Genomic DNA, 15,267 nt, shown 5'->3' on the forward strand with positions numbered 1-15,267 from the left:
CTAGAAGACAAACCACAGGCACAGGGGGGCTGCCACCCAGGAGCTCGCACAGTGGGCTATGCCCTCGTGTCCCAGAGGGTACAGGTGCATCTCACTGTTACTTCACATACGTGTTTCAACCACAGGGTCATGTCTAACAGCCCAGAGATCACACCCTGACCTCTAGCTCCCACGAGCCACGCTGACTCTTACCAAGGCCTGCTTCTGCAGCGTGGATGCATTCAGGACCGCGTGAGGCTGATAATGCTGTGAGCAAAAGTGGCTCTACAGTGTAATGTGGCCAGGCCTGGGCCGTGGTCACGTCATCCTTCCACACGAATGAGCCCAGTCACTGCCGTGGGTTGGCCCCACTGGGCCTCAGGTCAGTAAAACTGAAATGACAGGATGCACTCTTCTCGCCCAGATGTCGGGAAGCGTGTTTCCAAGGCCAATATTTAGGGTGTCAGACGTGGAAATCGTATCACAGGCAAGGACAGAGGCGCCAGAAGCTGGTGCTCCTGCCTGTGCATGAGGGAACTCGGAAAACAGCAATGTCATCTGCGAGGCTGTGGACTGAGATTCTCACTGTTACATTCACAATACCTTTGTATGAAGGAGCGACAGGAGCATCTACGGTTGAGAAGACAAAGTTTGCCTTCGTCAATGTCTTGCTGCGTGAATTTTCCAGATTTTGCCCAGTAAACCTTCCCAAAAGATTGGAGTGTCTCTATTGTTTTTGGGTCCCTAGGAAACCCAGAGAAATAAATAGGCAAGCATTTTACCAAAGGACAAGTTTATGACAAACCTGTGACTTAACAGTTCAACATCTTCTATGGGTTAACAGCTCTATTTTACATCTGATCTAGTCCAAACAGCCCCCTGACAAATTGCTCAATTACTCTCAGTGGAAGTTTAAATCCGATCACATAAGACTTTCAACACGTTCTCCCTCTTAGACAGGGTCTGTCTGCATAAAGTCCTCCCCAGATGATTTAAATCCACCTCTCTGTGACATCAGGAGAGGAAAGATGTGGAGGGTGGGGGCAGGTCAAGATTACGAGGAAATTACAGAAGACTCACATGGAAAAATCAAGCAAACAAAGGTTTTCCTTTAATCTCCCTTAAGGACACACCCAGGGCAGTACAGGAATCAGTCTGAGGGGGCTGATCCAGACTTCCCTTTGTGTAAATGGAAAGAGCCCAGCCCTCCCTCCACCCTGACTCAGAGCTGCAGAGGGGTTGTGAGCTGCTTCCCCATCCTTGTCTAGAAGAGTGGCTTCCAGCACAGCAAATGGGAGAACTCAGCAGGGTGGCAACGGCTACCGACTTCTCTACCTACGTGCCTGCTTACCTACCTACCTACCTAATCTATCTCTGCATCCACGAGCCAGGCTCTCATTCGCCCAGGCTGGCGTGTGGTGGCACAATCTGCTGACTGCAGCTTCAACCTCCCTAGGCTCAAGGGATCCTCCCGCCTTAGCCTCCTGTAGCTAGGACCACAGGCACTTGCCGCCATGCCTGGCCAACTCCTTCTTAAAAAGTGTCAGAATACAGGTTCTCTTGGGCAGCAAAGCCATACACAATCAAGAATTTATTATTTTAGAATAACGGTGTTATGTTTATGAAAGCTAACAGTTGCATCCACATCAGGCACCTCCAAATGAAATGAGCTAAGAATGTTCTCAGGCTATATCGCGCCCCTCACCTGGGGCCTGTGTCCCAGGTCCCCCAGAGCAGGGTTGCAACCTCAGACAGCCACTATGGATACTGTGTTTTTCTCCTATGCCTATGAAAAAGTCTATAGATTAGGTGCAGCAAGATATTAACAAAATACAACAATTATACTGTAATAAAAGTTATGCTAAGTAAAACAAGCGTTCTGTGAACAGAAGCTCTTGGACACCCACAGCGTATCTGATGACCTAGATGGCTACTGAGTGACCAACAGGCAGGTACCGTAGACAGTGTCAGCTTTCATCCCACTGCTTAGAAGAATGGTGTACAATTTAAAACTTTGGAAGTGTTTATATCTGGAATTCTCCATTTAATATTTTCAGACCAAGGGTGACTGGGTAATAAACCGTGGAAGGCAAAACCATGGATGGACGCACTACCGTGTTTTGCCAAAATATGCTGGCTTAAGCCAGGGTTTACTAAAGACAGAATGCTTCCCGTTTACGCTGCTGGCCCCAAGCCTTGCACCAGAAAGGACATTGCTGGGTGTGGCTAAGTGCTCGAGAAGTGAAAAGCAGCACATAGAACAACTTTTGTCTAAAGTTCACTGCAGTAGAAGAAAATGACACTGATAATCATGAGTAGGAGACTAAAACACAGTGTGTGTCCCAATGTGTGAACTAGAGCAAAGCTCACCTGTAAGAGTAAAGGGTGAAAACCCCACTGTGGCTGAGTTTTGCGCCTCCACTGTAAGCGCCACCTTTTTCTCGAATTTCTGTATGTAGGAATTTAGCAGTCATCAAACATGCAAGGATTTTAAGACTGAAATTAATGATTAAAAAATGCAAGTTTAAAACACCATGGCTGATAAAAAAACATAGACAATGAAGTAATTATTGGATTCAGTGAAAATGAAAATAAAATCAAGTTGTACAATAACGCCACATAAATTATGGTCCCATTTTTTTGGTCTTGTTTTTTAAGAGACAGGATCTTGCTTTGTCGCCAGGCTGGAGTGCATAAGGGCAATCACAGCTCACTGCAGCCTTGAACTCCTGTGCTCAAGGGATCCTCCCACCAGTCTCCTGAGTAGCTGGGCCTACAGATGTGTGCCACCACGCCTATTTTTACAATTTCTGTAGAGGCAGGGTCTAGTTCCGTTGCCCAGGCTGGTCTTAAACACCTGGCTTCAAGTGATCCTCCTGCCTTCAAAGTGCTGGGCTTACAGGCATGAGATTTTCTTTTTAATTAACAAAAACTAAAAAGCACAAGGAAGCACAATTTTCAAGCAGTTGTCTTGGATTACATGGTTGAAAGCAGTGGTGGTGGGGAGGGAATCTAACACTTCCAGCACCACACTGCTTAACTTGTTCCAATGCATATGTGGCATTTTTTAAATCTGGTGAAGTAGAAAGATGTTATTTCTATTGTAAAGGCAAATGTGCAAATGAATATTTAAATGTCTCACATCAGGATACCAAAAAAAAAAAAAGGAAACTGAAGTCAAACTCTTTGAGTTTTATAGGAATCCCTTAAGTAAACACACACTCTCCGATACATCACATTTCCAGGAACGGGGCTGATTTCATCTGCCTTCCACTGCGAATGGTGACATCACATTCTAGATGATTCCAGAACACATCCTCCTCCGACAGAAGGCAGGGCAGACAATGATGGTAGCGTCTGCAGCAAAGACACAGGCTCCTTAAAGGCGCCCGTGGCGAGATCAGCCCCGGGTCACCACTTCCACAGATGGGCCATTTCCCAAAGCAGATGAAGGGAGTCAAATAGGCCAGGTGGGAAATCAAGGAAGGAGTGGGCATGTTCCCAGGGGCTGTGCTGGGAGAAGTCATGACCATCTCGTGTGGGCCCTCCAGGAGAAACCCAGTGCCACTCGGGTGGCTGGGACGTCATCAGTTGGGACCAGCGAGGTTGGAGCCAGACCCTGGGGGACGGAGCCTCTACAAGCACCAGCAGGGATGGCCTTCAATCCATCCATGCATCCTCCTCCTTGAGAAATTTCTATTACTTGTATATTAAAAACACATGCTCACTGTTGAAAGATTATAAAATACAAAAAACAAGGAAAAAAAGATCTAGACTCCCCCTGGCCCAGGGGAAACCTCCACATTTTTAGCGTTTTCTGTCTGCATTTTCCTATTGGATGGTGGAAACAGACCACTCTTCTGCTGGCACAGCAGACAGATCTGTTTATCTCCTACAAATATGGAAATTAATGAACAAAACAGCTGACCACACACCTCTTTTCTACAGAAGAGCTCTTTCTGGGCCCCCACTGCAGCCCCACATTTCCTCCCACCTGGCTACACACCTCCCCATCTGTGGTCCCACTGTGACACACGTACACCCTGGAGCCCCGGCACCTTCTCCTATCAGGATAGACTGCCCAGGCCTAAGCCTGCCTTCCCCTCTCTACCACTCGGGTGGCTGGGGCACCATCAGTTGGGACCAGTGAGGTTGGAGCCAGACCCTGGGGGTCTCCTCCTTGGTTTAGTCCCTCATGGGGGTAGCTGCCTGGGACAAGGATACAGGAAGTGAATTTCCGGGATATAACATTTTTGCACAGATCTGTGTCATCCACACCCAACTGACAGGTCCCCAAAAGTGTATGTCTGTGAGTCTGTCCTCCTGGTCTGGCCAGTTTCCACAGATGGGATGAACACAGCCGAGGGGCAGCCACACTTTGGAAGAAAGGGCTGGAGGGCCAGATCGTAGGCTGCAAACTCCCTCGCCCCACGCCACTTTGGGAACAGGCCTGACCCTCACTCTCGGCCGTGGCTTCGGCCGCTCAACCCCGGGCCTCCTTCCCTGAGCTTCTGACTTGGTGGGGAGACAGGGGAGGCAAACTCCTCAGAGGGACTGTGAGGCAGCCTCCAGCCCTGCCATCTGCAGGGCTCTGCAGGACCACCTGGTTTCTCCCCACTGCCCTGTCCCTCTGTGGCCCCGGGTCAGGCACCCCCCACCCACCCACCCACAGTCTGGCTCATGAGGTTCTCCTGCAGCCCCCATGGCTGCCTGGGTCACCTCCCACTCTCCCTTGTGGCTTTGTGTCTTGATCTACCTTTGCTGTCGTTCCATGCATCTGTCCTCACGAAGGATTAATCTACCATGTTTATCAGAGGTCTCAACCTAAATTCATTCAATTTCCACCTAGAGATGAGGGGAGTACATGGGGCATTTTGAAAGGAGTTTGTGGTTAGGACCTTTGTTCATAAAGACTCTGCTGTTTAAAGAGGGCTGCTCGTAGACTCACAAAGCCCCAGGTCCAACACTCAGAGTCAGTGCAGACTCTTCCTGTGCTAAAACATGCCCTGTGAACTCGAACAGGCTTGACAAGCTGCTTCTGTAAGGCTCAGGCCTGAGAGATCCCGACCTCCACCCTCCTACCTGGCAAGATCTGGGTCCGTGTAGGGGACAGTTCGGATGCATTCGCCCACATAATTCACCGGGAAGTGCATCAGGAAGTGAGTCTTCATCTGCCAGGGCTTGAAGGTGGGCTCCTGAGGGATAAGGTGCGGTCAAAGGTGGCTGTCCTATTTTTATTTTGGCCTTTTCTTAGTGTGTGTTTTCTGTAACTACTGCTGTGTAGAACTTCTATATGAGTTTTAGGTTGTGAATCTTGCCCACCCAGAGTTCCCCCACCCCAGAGAGCCTCCACTTCGGCCCCCCTGGGCTGGTCCTGCCTGTGCTCCGCTTGGTGTGAATGTTGAGTGTGATCGGTCCACAGGGCTGCTTGACCCTGCGTCTCCTTCCTTCTTGTTGCTGAGGCCAGTTCTGTTCTCTCTTTCTCCACCTGAACTGCATTTGAAGCCAAGATGAAGGATGAGAAGTGGTTGCTAAGAAGGACCCTCCTGCAGCGAATTTGCTGTGAGGAGGCTGCGCTGGCCCAGCCTGTCATTTCCTTCTCTAAGCTCATTCCAGAGGTCGGCAAGGGGCAGCCTGTCCCTGCCTGCTCTCGTGGCCTGCGAATCAAGAATGGATTTTACATTTCCAAATGATTGAACAAATAAAAAACTAACACTTCTGTGGGGAAAAGAAAGAGAGATCAGCTTGTTACTGTGTCTATATAGAAAGAAGTAGACATAAGAGACTCCATTTTGTTCTGTATTTGAGATGCTGTTAATCTGTGACCCTACCCCCAACTTTGTCCGTGCAAGAGACACGTGCTGCGGCGACTCAAGGTTTAATGGATTTTGGGCTGTGCAGGATGTGTCTTTGCTAAATAAGTGCCTGAAGACAGCTTGCTGGTTAAAAGTCATCACTATTCTCTTAATTTCAACTGCCCAGGGACACGTACATGGCCAAAGTCGCAGAGACCTCTGCCTAGAAAAGCTAGGTATTGTCCAAGGTTTATCCCCATGTGATAGGCTGAAACAATGCTGCTAAAAGGTTTATGGAGATGTTTGCATATGCATCTCAAGGCACAGCATTTTCCTTTAAACTTATTCATGTCACAGAGATTTTTGTTCATATGTCTTACTGCTGATTTCCTCCCTACAATGATCCTATTGTCCTGCCACTCCCTTATCTTTAAGATGGTAAAGATAATTATCAATAAATACTAAGGGAACTCAGAGACCGGTGCCAGTGTGGGTCCTCTCTAAGCTGAGCGCCAGTCCCCTGGGCCCACTTTTTCTTTCTCTATACTTTGTCTCTGTGTCTCATTTCTTTTCTCAAGTCTCTTGTTCCACCTAACGAGAAACACCCACAGGTGTGGAGGGGCAGGCCACCCCTTCATCTGGTGACCAACGTGGAAGCTTTTCTCTAAGGTGAAGGTACACCAGAGCGTGGTCAAGTGTATGAGGACAAGTCGATGAGAGACTCCCGAGTACGTCTACAGTCAGCCTTGCGATAAGCTTGTGCACTCGGAAGAACCTAGGGTAACAATGGGGCAAACTGAAAGTAAATATGCCTCTTATCACAGCTTTATTAAAATTCTCTTAAAAAGAGGGGGAGTTAAAGTCTCTACCAAAAATCTAATTATGCTATTTCAAACAATAGAACAGTTTTGTCCATGGTTTCCAGAACAGGGAACTTTAGATCTAAAAGACTGGGAAAAAATTGGCAAAGAATTAAAACAAGCAAGTAGGGAAGGTAAAATCATCCTACTTACAGTATGGAATGATTGAGTCATTATTAAAGTAGCTTTAGAACCATTGCAAACAGAAGAAGATAGCGTTCCAATTTCTGATGTCCCTAAAAGCTGTGCAGTAGATTGTGAAAAAGAGGCAGGGATAGAATCCTGGAAAGGAAAGGAAAGTTCACACTGTAAATGTGTAGCAGAGCTGGTAATGGCTCGGTCAATGCAAAGTGTTTATGATAATCAATTACAGGAGGTAGTATATCCTGAAACGTTAAAATTAGAAGAAAAGAGTCCAGAATTAGCAGAGCCATCAGAATCTAAACCACGATGGCCAACTCCTCTTACAGCACCTCAGATGCCTGTAACTTTACAACCTCAAATGCAGGTTAAACAAGTACAAACTCCAAAAGAAGATCAAATAGAAAAAGAGTCTCTGGCATGGCAATGCCAATCCAAATACAGTGTCCACAATATCAGCCGGTAGAAAATAAATCCCAGCCGCCAGTAGTCTATCAATACTGGTTGCCAGCCGAGCTGCAGTGTCGGCAGCCCCCAGAAAATCCGTATGGACAACCAGGAACATTTCCACTGCCACAGGGCAGGGTGCCATATCCTCAGCCGCCCACCATGAGACTTAATCCTACAGCACCGCCTAGTACACAGGGTAGTGCAGTACATAAAATTATTGATGAGGCAAGAAAACAAGGAGATATTGAGGCATGGCAATTCCCAGTAATATTAGAAGCAAGACCACCTGGAGAAGGGGTCCAAGAGGGAGAGCCTCCCATAGCTGAAGCCAGATATCAGTCTTTTTCTATAAAAATGCTAAAAGAAATGAAAGAAGGAGTAAAACAGTATGGACCCAACTCTCCTTACATGAGAACATTATTTGATTCCATTGCTCATGGACATAGACTCATTCCTTATGATTGGGAGATTCTGGCAAAATCATCACTCTCACCCTTTCAGTTTTTACAATTTAAGACTTGGTGGATTGATGAGGCACAAGTACAGGTCCAAAGAAATAGGACTGCCAATCCTCCAATTAACATAGATGCAGATCAACTATTAGGAATAGGTCAAAATTGGAGCACTGTTGACCAACAAGTAATAATGCCAAATGAGGCCATTGAGCAAATCAGGGCTATCTGCCTTAGGGCCTGGGAGAAAATCCAAGACACAGGAACCACCTGCCCCTCCTTTAATACAATAAGACAAGGCTCTAAAGAGCCCTACCCTGATTTTGTAGCAAGACTTCAAGATGCTACTCAAAAGTCAATTACCAATGAAAATGTCCGTAAGGTCATAGTGGAGTTGATGGCATATGAAAACACCAATCTTGATTGTCAATCAGCCATTAAGCCATTAAAAGGAAGGGTTCCCGCAGGATCAGATGTAATCTCAGAGTACGTTAAAGCCTGCAATGGAATTGGAGGAGCTATGCATAAAGCTATGCTTATGGCTCAAGCAATCACAGGAGTTGCTTTAGGAGGACAAGTTAGAACATTTGGGGAAAAATGTTATAATTGTGGTCAAATTGGTCATCTAAAAAAGAATTGCCTAGTCTCAAGTAAGCAAAATGTAACTACTGAAGCTACTACAACAACAGATAAAGAGCCACCTGGCCTATGTCCAAGATGTAAAAAGGGAAAACATTGGGGTAATCAATGTCGTTCTAAATTTGATAAAAATGGGCAACCAGTGTCAGGAAATGAGAGGAGGGGCCAGCCTCAGGCCCCGCAACAAACTGGGGCATTCCAAATTCAGCCCTTTGTTCCTCAGGGTTTTCAGGAACAACAACCCCCACTGTCACAAGTGTCTCAGGGAATAAGCCAGTTATCACAATACAGCAATTATCCCCCGCCACAAGAGGCAGTGCAGCAGTAGATGTATGCACCATACAAGCAGTCTTTGCTTCCAGGGGAGCCTCCACAAAAAATTCCCACAGGGGTATATGGCCTATTGCCTGAGGGGGCTGTAGGACTAATCTTAGGAAGATCAAGTTTAAATCTAAAGGGAGTTCAAATTCATACTGGTGTGGTTGATTCAGACTATAAAGGCGAAATTCAATTGGTTATTTGTTCCTCAATTCCTTGGAGTGCCAGGCCAGGAGACAAGATTGCTCAATTATTACTCCTACCTTATATTAAAGTTGGAAAGAGTGAGATAAAAAGAACAGGAGGGTTCAGAAGCACTGATCCGGCAGGAAAGGCTGCATATTGGGTAAGTCTGGTCTCTGAGAGCATACCCGTGTGTAAGGCCATTATTCAAGGAAAACAGTTTGAAGGGTTGGTAGACACTGGAGCAGATATCTCTGGCATTGCTTTAAATTAGTGGCCAAAAATTGGCCTAAACAAAAGGCTGTTAGAAGACTTGTCGGCGTAGGCACAGCTTCAGAAGTGTATGAAAGTACATGATTTTACATTGTTTAGGACCAGATAATCAAGAAAGTACTGTTCAGCCAATGATTACTTCAATTCCTATTCATCTATGGGGTCGAGATTTATTACAACAATGGGATGCAGACATCATTATGCCCGCTCCATTATACAGCTCCACGAGTCAAAAACTCATGATTAAGATGGGATATATACCAGGAAAGGGATTAGGAAAAAATGAAAATGGCATTAAAGTCCCAATTGAGACTGAGAAAAATTAAGAAAGAAAAGGAATAGGGTATCATTTTTAAGGGCGGCCACTGTAGAGCCTCCTGAACCCATTCCATTAACTTGGAAAACAGAAAAACCGGTATGAGTAAACCAGTGGCCGCCAGCTAAGCAAAAACTGGAGGCTTTACATTTATTAGCAAAGGAACAATTAGAAAAGGGACACATTGAGCCTTCATTCTCACCCTGGAATTCTCCTGTATTTGTAATTCAGAAAAAATCAGGCAAATGGCATATGTTAATGGACTTAAGAGCAGTAAATGCTGTAATTAAACCCATGGGGCCTCTTCAACCCGGATTGCCCTCTCCAGCCATGATCCCGAAAGACTGGCCTTTAATTATAATTGATCTTAAGGATTGTTTTTTTACCATTCCTCTGGCAGAGCAAGATTGTGAAAAATTTGCCTTTACTATACCAGCCATAAATAATAAAGGATCAGCCACCAGGTTTCAGTGGAAAGTATTACCTCAGGGATTGCTTAATATTCCAACTATTTGTCAAACTTTTGTAGGTCAAGTCCTTCAATCAGTTAGAGGTAAATTTTCAGATTGTTATATTATTCACTATATTGATGATATTTTATGTGCTGCAGAAACAAGAGACAAATTAATTGACTGTTACACATTTCTGCAAGCAGAGGCTTCCAGTGAAGGACTAACAATAGCTTCTGATAAGATCCAAACCTCTACTCCTTTTCATTATTTAGGGATGCAGAGAGAAAATAGAAAAATGAAGCCACAAAAAATAGAAATAAGAAAAGATACACTAAAAACATTAAATGACTTTCAAAAATTGTTAGGTGATATTAATTGGATTCGGCCAAGCCTAGGCATTCCTACTTATGCCATGTCAAATTTGTTCTCTATCCTAAGAGGAGAGCCAGACTTAAATAGTAAAAGAATATTAACCCCAGAGGCAACAAAAGAAATTAAATTAGTGGAAGAAAAAATTCAGTCAGCGCAAATAAGTAGAATAGATCCCTTAGCCCCACTCAACTTTTAATTTTTGCTAGTACACATTCTCCAACAGGCATCATCATTCAAAATACTGATCTTGTAGAGTGGTCATTCCTTCCTCACAGTACAATTGAGACTTTTACATTGTACTTGGATCAAATAGCTACATTAATTGGTCAGGCAAGATTACAAATAATAAAATTGTGTGGTAATGACCCAGACAAAATAGTTGTTCCTTTAACCAAGGAACAAGTTAGACAAGCCTTTATCAATTCTGGTGCATGGCAGATTGGCCTTGCCAATTTTGTGGGAATCATTGATAATCATTACCCAAAAACAAAAATATTCCAGTTTTTAAAATTGACTACTTGGATTTTACCTAAAATTACCAGACATGAACCTTTAGAAAATGCTCTGACAGTATTTACTGATGGTTCCAGCAATGGAAAAGCAGCTTACACAGGGTCAAAAGAGCGAGTAATCAAAACTCAATATCAATCGGCTCAAAGGGCAGAGTCGGTTGCAGTCATTACAGTGTTACAAGATTTTAATCAACCTGTTAATATTATATCAGATTCTGCATATGTAGTACAGGCTACAAGGGATATTGAGACAGCTCTAATTAAATATAGCATGGATGATCAGTTAAACCAGTTGTTCAATTTGTTATAACAAACTAAGAAAAAGGAATTTCCCATTTTATATTATTCATATTCGAGCACACACTAATTTACCAGGACCTTTAACTAAAGCAAATGAACAAGCTGACTTACTGGTATCCTCTGCATTCATAAAAGCACAAGAACTTCATGTTTTGACTCATGTAATTTCAGCAGGATTAAAAAACAAATTTGATGTCACATGGAAACAGGCAAAAGATATTGTACAACATTCCACCCAGTGTCAAGTACTACACCTGCCCACTCAAGAGGCAGGAGTTAATCCCAGAGGTCTGTGTCCTAATGCATTATGGCAAATGGATGTTACACATATACCTTCATTCGGAAAATTATCATATGTTCATGTAACAGTTGATACTTATTCACATTTCATATGGGCAACCTGCCAGACAGGAGAAAGTACTTCCCATGTTAAAAAATATTTATTATCTTGTTTTGCTGTAATGGGAGTTCCAAAAATAATTAAAACTGACAATGGACCAGGTTATTATATTAAAGCTTTCCAAAAATTCTTAAATCAGTGGAATATTACACATACAACAGGAATTCCTTGTAATTCCCAAGGACAGGCCATAGTTGAAAGACCTAATAGAACACTCAAAACTCAGTTAAACAAAAAGAAAGGGGAGACAGTAAGGAGTGTACCACTCCTCAGATGCAGCTTAATCTAGCACTCTATATTTTAAGTTTTTTAAACATTTGTAGAAATCAGACTACTACTTCCGCAGAACAACATCTTACTGGTAAAAAGAACAATCCACATGAAGGAAAACTGATTTGGTGGAAAGACAACAAAAATAAGACATGGGAAATAGGGAAGGTGATAACTGGGGAAGAGGTTTTGCTTGTGTTTCACCAGGAGAAAATCAGTTTCCTGTTTGGATACCCACTAGACATTTAAAGTTCTACAATGAACCCATCGGAGATGCAAAGAAAAGCACCTCCACGGAGACGGAAACACCCAATCGAGCGCCATTGACTCGCATGATGAACCAAGTGGTGATATCAGAAGAACAGATGAAGTCACCACGCACCAAGAAGGCGGAGCTGCCGACCCGGGCACAGTTAAAGAAGCTGACACCGTTAGCTGGAAAAAGCCTAGCTAGCACAAAGGTGACACAAACCCCAGAAAAAAATGCTGCTTGCAGCTCTAATGATTGTATCAACGGTGGTAAGTCTCCCCATGCCTGCAGGAGCAGCTGCAGCTAATTATACCTACTGGGCCTATGTGCCTTTCCCACCCTTAATTGGGGCAGTCACATGGATGGATAATCCTATTGAAGCATACGTTAATAATAGTGTGTGGGTACCTGGTCCCACAGATGATCGTTGCCCTGCCAAACTGGAGGAAGAAGGAATGATGATAAATATTTCCACTGGGTAACGTTATCCTCCTATTTGCCTAGGGAGAGCACCAGGATGTTTAATGCCTGCTATTCAAAATTGGTTGGTAGAAGTACCTACTGTCAGTCCCACCAGCAGATTACTTATCACATGGAAAGAAGAGAAGATAATCTCACTTTAGACATTTCTAAATTAAAAGAACAAATTTTTGAAGCCTCTCAAAGTCACTTAAATATTGTGCCTGGAGCTGAGGCGTTAGATCAAGTGGCAAAAAATCTTTATGGATTAAACCCAACGACTTGGATTAAGTCTATTGGGAACTCTACTGCAGTAAATTTTGGAATTATGTGTCTCTGTTTAATCGGCTTGTTTTTAGTGTGCCGGACCAGTCGAAGAATCCTGCGTCAAATCGAGACAATGAACAATCCTTCATCGCCATGGCACATTTATATAGAGGAAAAGGGAGAGAGAATGTTGCGGGAAGTCAGGGACCTTGAATGCAGGGAATGGCTGAAGCCACGGCAGAAAAACATAAAATATGAAGATTTCATGGACATTTATTAGTTCTCCCAAGTTAATACTTTTATAATTTCTTATGTCTGTCTTTACTTTAATCTCTTAATTCCATCATCTTCTTTGTAAGCTGAGGAGGATATATGTCACCTCAGAACCCTGTGATGATTGCCTTAACTGCACAAATTGTTTGTGGAGCATGTGTGTTTGAACAATATGAAATCTGGGCATCTTGAAAAAAGAACAGGATAACAGCGATGTTCAGGGAACAAGGGAGATAACCTTGAACTGGCCACCGGTGAGCTGGACGGAACAGAGCCATATTTCTTCTCTTTTCTTATGCAAATAGGAGAAATATCGCTGAATTCTTTTTCTCAGCAAGGAACATCCCTGAGAAAGAGAATGCGCTCTGAGGGTAGGCCTATAAACAACCCCCTTGGAAGCGTTCTGCCTTTTACGGTTGAAGCCGAAGGGATGAAATAAGCCCCGGCCTCCTGTAGCGCTCCCAGGCTTATTAGGATGAAGAAATTCCCACCTAATAAATTTTGGTCAGACAGGTTGTCTGTTCTCAAACCCTGTTTCCTGATAAGATGTTATCAATGACAATGAGTGCCCAAAATTTCATTTTTAATTTTAATTTTAACACCATCCTGTGATCTCATCCTGCCTCCACTTGCTGGGTGTGGCGGCCAGGAGCCCGACCGCGGGGGGTGCCGGCACCCCCGGCGATGGGGCTCCCAGAAGCCAGGGGGGCGGGCCGGGGGTGGCGGCCGGGAGCCCGACCGCGGGGGGTGCCTGCACCCCCGGCGATGGGGCTCCCAGAAGCCAGGGGGGCGGGCCGGGGGTGGCGGCTGGGAGCCCGATCGCAGGGGGTGCCTGCACCCCCGGCAATGGGGCTCCCAGAAGCCAGAGGGGCGGGCCGGGGGTGGCGGCCAACACGGTGAGAACCCTGTCTCTACTAAAAATACAAAAATTAGCTGGGCACGGTAGCAGGCACCTGTAATCCCAGCTACGTGGGAGGCTGAGACACAAGATTCTGTTGAACCCTGGAAGCAGAGGTTACAGTGAGCTGAGATTATGCCACTGCAATCCAGCCTAAGTGACAGAGCAAGACTCTGTCTCAAAAATAAAAATAATAAATAATAACAAAAGAAAAAATACATATGCATTCCTAGTCCCTTGGAGCTGCAGCAACAAAGCTGGTGATATATTTTGGGTGCTTCTAATCAATGTTTTCCATGAGCCACACTGCAAGTCTCAACCTTGCCCCTGCTACAGTAATTATCTATTACAAATTAAAACAAGAGCCATAACTCTGTCTCCTACTAAAATATTCTAATTGAGACATGTTAACAGAATACATTTCTTTGGGTGATAAAGTATCCACCAGGGTGGGGAACAGACGGCCCACTGCTTGTGCTGTGGCCCTAACCACCAAGGACTCATGAATCATCCACAGCAAGGCTGGGGACTCAAAAAGAACACTAAATTGCTCTTTGACATTAATTCTTAAATCTTGAGAAACCAAAGTTCTCTTTGTAACAGACTTGAAAAAGGATGAAGTTAGAAGTAGCTCAGCAGAGATGCACCAACTCTTACCTGAGAGAGACACCCCTTGCTAATCACATCTGGATTAACGGATGTGCTAAAAGCATCTCTTCCAACAGAGACACAGACTGCAAACAGGAATGCCATGAACACCTTCCCCAGATAACCCAGTCCTGACCCATCCACCCCTCAGGAGGTCCCCAGACAAGTCCAATAAGGAAATGACCCCACAGCAGATTCAGGTGCAGGCAGTGAGGGTAGTGGCGTCAGGGAATTCCGCTGTAAACCTTGGCAGCACGCAGGGAGGTGTACCCAGCTGGACAAGTGAAGTCAAAAGTGCAGGATGATCTGGCCATTCCAAATATGCAGGGCATTCCAATTTTGTTAAAAAGAAACCCAGCCTTTGAAAAGGCCCGGACTTCCCACAATGTGTGGTATTTATAGTGTGGAGGGCACTGTAGAGAAGTTATCAGAGGGTTCATGACGGCAAGATCCACGGAGGCTCTGCCATGTGCCAGGCATGAGACAAAAATTTACACAAAACACCTCATTTCACCCTACACAGAGTCCACAGACTGCTCCACAGTCTCCCAGGTAAGAGTTAGTGCATCTCTGCTGAGCTACTTCTGACTTCATCCTTTCTCAACTGCTTCATGTGTCACCCTACACAGAGTCCACAGACTGCTCTACATTTCACCCTACAGAGTCCACAGGCTTCTCCACATTTCACCCTACAGAGTCCACAGACTTCTCCACATTTCACCCTACAGAGTCCACAGACTGCTTCACATTTCACCCTACA

The 15,267-nt window shown here is 44.8% G+C and overlaps 1 protein-coding gene across 19 annotated transcripts in view; it reads right to left on the minus strand.

The window, feature by feature from the left end:
- LOC140712159 (presequence protease, mitochondrial-like) overlaps positions 1-15,040 on the minus strand; it is a 28,392-nt gene extending 13,352 nt beyond the window's left edge. The window contains exons 1-3 of one of the 19 annotated variants that reach the window (XR_012093600.1): positions 5,062-15,040; positions 2,350-2,428; positions 7-723 (exon numbers count right to left, since the gene is read on the minus strand). Coding sequence is in view for 10 of the 19 variants with exons in the window: in XM_073017895.1 (XP_072873996.1) it covers positions 5,062-5,113 (52 nt within the window). In the remaining 9 variants the exon portion in view is untranslated. Of the gene's footprint in view, positions 1-6 lie in introns of those variants that run through there. The other 18 variants (XR_012093601.1, XR_012093598.1, XR_012093597.1 and 15 more) reach the window with 18 other exon arrangements.
- Positions 15,041-15,267: the final 227 nt, after the last annotated feature.

Source organism: Chlorocebus sabaeus, chromosome 8 (assembly GCF_047675955.1).
Source record: "Chlorocebus sabaeus isolate Y175 chromosome 8, mChlSab1.0.hap1, whole genome shotgun sequence".
In the NCBI taxonomy this organism is placed as follows: domain Eukaryota; kingdom Metazoa; phylum Chordata; class Mammalia; order Primates; family Cercopithecidae; genus Chlorocebus; species Chlorocebus sabaeus.